Source organism: Borostomias antarcticus (assembly GCF_949987555.1).
Source record: "Borostomias antarcticus genome assembly, chromosome: 11".
Taxonomy (NCBI): domain Eukaryota; kingdom Metazoa; phylum Chordata; class Actinopteri; order Stomiiformes; family Stomiidae; genus Borostomias; species Borostomias antarcticus.
The window spans coordinates 2,161,204-2,166,878 of NC_140244.1; the positions used below are offsets into that span (position 1 = coordinate 2,161,204).

At 51.5% G+C, this 5,675-nt stretch overlaps 1 protein-coding gene across 1 annotated transcript in view; it reads right to left on the bottom strand.

Moving 5' to 3' along the window:
* Positions 1–274: 274 nt before the first annotated feature.
* Positions 275–5,675, bottom strand: part of nfasca (neurofascin homolog (chicken) a) — a gene marked incomplete at its 3' end in the record, with an annotated part of 46,592 nt that continues 41,191 nt past the window's right edge. The window contains 2 exon segments of the mRNA XM_084445971.1: positions 275–500; positions 5,582–5,623. Of these exon segments, the coding sequence (XP_084302097.1) occupies positions 275–500; positions 5,582–5,623 (268 nt within the window).

Below are 5,675 nucleotides of genomic sequence, written 5' to 3' on the forward strand. Positions count from 1 at the left end.
CAGAGAGGAATGGTTTCTTCCTCCCCCTGTATCTCACAGAGTGGTTTCTTCCTCAGCCAACGCAGCCAAACAGGCGCTGTGGGTGTTTTAACATGTGTATACGTGTTTTCGTAAATTAATATATCTATATATTCATATTTGTGTGTACGTGTGGTGGTTTCGTTTGCGTGTAGTAGAAGTAATGATGGGGTAGCACCCTCCCGTCCTCTAGGGGGAGCCCCTCCTCTGTCCCTAGGGCCGGGGTCTAGCCCCAGGGAGGGGGGGGGGGGGGGCGCTATGCTAGCGAGTAGATAGCGTTGACCGGGGACGTGGCCTCGGAGCTCTCGTTGCCCTCCGTCTCGTCCTTGTCCTTCTTGACGGTGTACTGGCCGATGAAGGAGCCGTCTTCGTTGAACTGGCCGTCTCCGCCCTCGCCGTAGTCCACCAGGCTGTCGTCGCTCTCCTTCACATTACCGTCCAGCGACGCCTGGCCGCCCAGAGGCTTGTTGTCCTCATCGCTACTGCGGGGAAAAAAAAAAAAAAAACGGAGAGCGAGAGAGGTCAAAGGGCGCCGTGATGTTGTCGTCGATGCAGGTCAACGACTTTACCCTCCCACTGGCCAGGAAGGTCGAAGGGAGAAGGGGATTATGGGTAAGGGAATGCTAGGAAGGGAACAAACACAAAGTGAACTCTTGAGGTTTGGTCTGGAAGGTTTTAGTATTCCGCCGATGTTCCTAGGTCAAGGTTGGGGTCGTTCGGGTCCGTGCCGAACCAGAGGATAGGCACAAATGTTCAACACCCCAACTTTGGACAAGCACAAACAGATACTTGCCTTCGACAATACTAAGTTATGTTCTACCAGAACGCGTAGAAGCCTGCTGACCTAAAAAAGCCCAGCGTCAAATACCGCACCCCGTCTGGCAACCTCGGTCTCTCAGGGAGAACCAGACGGCACGTCGTCCGCAAACCAATCGCATTCTCATACACATGCTGCTAAACCGGGCCCGTATTCTGATATGAGAGGTCAGCGCTGAAAACTCCAACTCCCACACAAATCGGTGCATTGCAGGAGTTCATGGATTTGTGTGACAGCTTGAGATGTTACATTTGCTTCTAGTATCTCAGTTCAGAACATGACCCTGCATCTTCTACCTGCTGCGGATTACAGTCTCAGAGATAATGGTCATGCATCAGGGGAATGCTATTGACCAGCATTCACTGACTCTATACTTTGAACAAGCAAGTAGCAAACAGCAGAAAAAGGCATTTCCAGAGCAAGGAAACAAAAAAGTAGGATGCAAGTCTAGCTTGTCTACGGTTGGCTTCATCGTGGTTTGAGATGTCGTGTTCCTGTGTACCGTGGGTAGGTGGAACTGGGTTTTTTCTCCACATCCTCGTTACCGTTCTTGTTCAGCTCAATCCTAGTGTGGTGGCGACACTTGGGTTATGTAGCCAAGAGTGATCTGAATCTAACCTGACCTGCCACGAGTCGTGGCTGAGTGCATGCGCCATGCCAAATCATCATGTAAGTTACATGTAGCACTACCAAATACCCGCGACCGGGATTACCCAGCATTCAAAGCCTGCTAAGAACACCCAGACTTTCTGAGACACATCAGGCTACATCCCAAAGAGAAAAAGACTGACAAATAGATACATAGAGAGAAAGAGAGAGCAAGAGAGAGAGAGAGAGAGAGAGAGAGAGAGAGATGGACCAGCTGAGTCTAAAGAGCTAAGAGATGAGTAGAGTCGGATGCTACATGGATGAAAACATGACAATAAACTGGATAATCGCACGGGGCAAAGGTTTGCATGTTTTAATCGATTAATATTCGGACGCTACAAAGGGACTAGTTTGGGATTGGGAGAAAGTACACTCTCAAACATTCAGTATGTGTGCAACGGCGGAGACCTGACAACAGGTTGGAATGAAGACTTTTATTGTCAGTGTTGCCCTCATTCTATAATGATGTTTACCACCCTCAAAGTTCACTAAGATGTATTGTGCCATACGGTGAGTTTCAAAGCATCTGGCAAATACGCAACTCGGACCCACAGGTCGATACCCTCCGAAAAAGAAACATATAAGAGCTAAATCTCTACGCCTCTGGCGCCACTGGTTAAAGTTCAACCTATACGGCTAATTAAATAGAGTTTTGACTTTTAAAAAGTCAGCCCGAGTGCGATCTGCCACCTTGATAACCGTATCTCACAAGCGATTTTAGTGAGCGAGAGGGCATTAAAACGTCTTCAGGACGATGTACTGTGGAATTGGAAATGATTAAATTATCTGATTAGCCGATCTACTGAGGAGCCAAGGTGAACGAAGTCGAGTCAAGAGGATGAAATTGAACGAGCTCAGTGTCTAAAGAGTCGTGCTCTGTTTAACCAAACAATGCTTGGGCGCACGCTCCGGCATCTCGCCGCTGCTGAGAAGCCGTTCTTGGGGGATATAATTAACACTTCTGAGTGAAGAAATCAATTGAGTAAATGTCAGATTCGATCGTTTACTTCTCACCTTGGCTTAAGACATTTATAAGACATCCGTCAATATCGGCGGGGCGGGATGAGGACATGGTTGACGAGGCTTGAGGGTCAAAAATGTTTGCTGGCGATTTTGATAAATAGAATTCAGAATGTAAGTGATTAATGTGTCGTCACTTCAACAGTCACACAGCCATGTCAGCTGGCATGGCGGTGAGTTGATATTAATCGATTAGAAGTTAATGCAGAAATCGGAGCAGTATGCATATTTGTAAGAGGGGTTAAACGCATGATTCTGACAGGGGGGGTGGGAGATACTGCTCCCTTCATACCTTTCAAGGGACCCTGACTTTTGACTAATGGGAAAAAGAAAGAAAACAGTGATGGGTCAACAACAGACAGGACTGAGGGAAAAACACAACACATAATGAATGGGAGATCGTGTGTAGTGTGTGTGTCTGTGTGTGTGTTTAGTGTGTGTGTGGAGCACATATACAGTATATGGTGAAGTTGTGTTTATGCATTCCCAGATAGCAAGCGAATGTGTAATGATTCTGGGCCATATATGGGACGGAGCTAAGCCACAAGGGCCAGATCTGGCCTGTATATGGCCCAGATCCGCTTGCTATCTGGGATGTGAATGTACCGACGTAGTGACACATTCAAGTGTATGGTCTCAAAATATATCGGATGTCCACATCGGTAAAAATCATACTGTGACACTGAAATTATGAATGATGACACACTGGACAAAACACCTAAAAACAGGGAGACCGTCAACGGAAATGGGATCACCAGTTCTTGACCAGGGTCAACAGTCCATGCACCGCTTGTGTTGGCTGAGCCAGGATCGTACGTGACCCGGCGGCAACACCAACCAGGGCGAGGAAACCCAGATAGCAAGCGGATCTGGGCCATATACAGGCCAGATCTGGCCCTTGTGGCTTAGTTCCGGCCCATATATGGCCCAGATCCGCTTGCTATCTGGGAACGATGGCGTCAAAGACATATTACCGAATGGGTCTACCGGGCCCAGGGGCCCAAGAACTCAGGGGGCCCTTGTGGCATAGTCAAAGGGCTTAGTTATTCATGTCAATAACAAGTCACAAGAAAGAAACTATCATGATACTTTTTAAATGAGTGTTTATCTGTAGTACTTTAGAGGGGCTGAGTACTCCATGCAATATGGGCCCTTCAACTGTTTTGGGCCCATAGTTGAGAAATCCAAAAAGCAAGTCCTCCCCTCTAGGTCTCTCGAGTCAAAACCGAGCTGGTAAAGCTGCTTTTATTGTGAGATTTCTCTATTTATCTTCAAATTGGATTTGTCTGCCGTCTCATTGGGCAAATTCGGGGAGGAAGGGGGGCTTTACGTGTCTGTGCCCAGGGGCCCATCATTTCATAATCCGTCTACGTATGGCGTACGTCCTTATAGATCGCCTGCCTATTCAAGATTCAGGGCGTCGCCAACCGACACGCTTTTCTCCTTGCGCTGTCCCCCAAATGTGCCCTCTCAGGGGTGTCAAACAGCCTGGAACAGATGTCCTCTGCCCCCCCCCCCACCCCCCCCTTCCTCTCTGTGACCACATTTATGTCCCTTGTCATCGGCCACCTCAGCCCCCCTGCCGGTGCTTGCCTTTTAAATGTCAGCTTTTCGGTGAAAAACAAAGCAATTAACCTCAAGCAGGAGCGGTGGATTTGGGGGGGGGGGGGGGCGGGGCATGGCTGGGTTTTGGCTGGAACAAAGAGGTTCCCGGCCAGATTCGCTGACGACTTTTCGGGGTTGCCGCATCCCCTGCGCGGGGGGCGCCGATCCCTGGGCCCCCGTGAGAGGCGTGACGGCTCCTGGCGGCCGCCGGAAGCCCCGCCCCCCCGCTCTCACGAAGACGCCGCCTCCCCGGCGAAAGCTCTGGAATAACCGCTAATGTGCGCTTTGCTCGGACCGACCCGACCCTTCGAGCGTCGCCGTCGAATCGAGCCGTGACCCGCGGAGGCCTGCCGTTGCAGCTCTCCGTTCGATCGTGCGTCTGGGCGCGATACGCGAGAGGAGAAGAAGAAGAAGTACGCAGCCGCCCTGCGAAACGAACGAGAGCTTCCTGTCTACACACTTCAATTAAGCCTGCGACGCTAATGTGCTCCGCTCACTTCAATGTTCCTGAGCCGGGGGGGGGGGGCTAAACCCAAGCTAAGATTAGCCTCGCGTGTCCCATATTTAGCAGGCTCTGGTAACCCTGGACAACCCTTGGCGGAGGCTCTGCTAGCTCTGTTCCTGGGGGGCCGGCCTCATTCTGGGGGCTCGGCCTCGTTCTGGGGGGCTCGGCCTCGAGCGGATGAGTGTGGCCCTGGGCTGCTTCTAGTCTGACGATCATTAGCGCCGCTGTTCCTCTTTAAGAGGGAGCAGGTGCACAACAAAGGCTATTATGGAAAACGAGAACAGCGAGGTCGTAGAGGACGTCGGCCATGTTTAATCTGTTGCTCGGGGCTAGGCTTAGACAACACTAAAGCGTGAAAGGCCTGTTGAAGTCTGTTGATCAAATCATAACAAGCAGCTTTTGAGGGATCAAATGGCCGCAGGAGCTGCTTTGAATGGACAGCTCACCTGTAGCCCAGATAGCAAGCGGATGTGTAATGATTCTGGGCCATATATGGGCCGGAACTAAGCCACAAGGGCCAGATCTGGCCTGTATATGGCCCAGATCCGCTTGCTATCTGGGGAGCCAGAACACACTGACCCTCCAGACCGGAGCTGCGCATGAACGTCAGAACCCAAACCCGAGAACCGAGAACAATTACGCAACATGTTCCACCGTTCTGTTTGACACCACTGAGAACTGCAACAAGTGGATACAGTACCATCCCCTACCTCCCCAGACAGCAAGCGGATCTGGGCCGTATGTGGGCCGGAACTAAGCCACAAGTGCCAGATCTGGCCTGTATATGGCCCTGATCGGATTGCTGTCTGGGTTCACACACTCCACACCCCCCACCACCCCGACCCAGCCCCCCCCCCCCACCCCCCCCTCATCCATCCCCGGCCTCGGGGAGAGAGGGGGGGGGGGGGGGGAGCTCCGCCCCCTGACATGCGCAGGCAGACTGGGATGCCGTACGGGAACTCAAGTACCTGTTCTCGTTCTCGTTCCTGTTATGGACAGACGACCCATTTCAGCGTGAGGGACAGAGGGGAGCAGACGTGAGGACAGGAGAGAGAGAGTGAG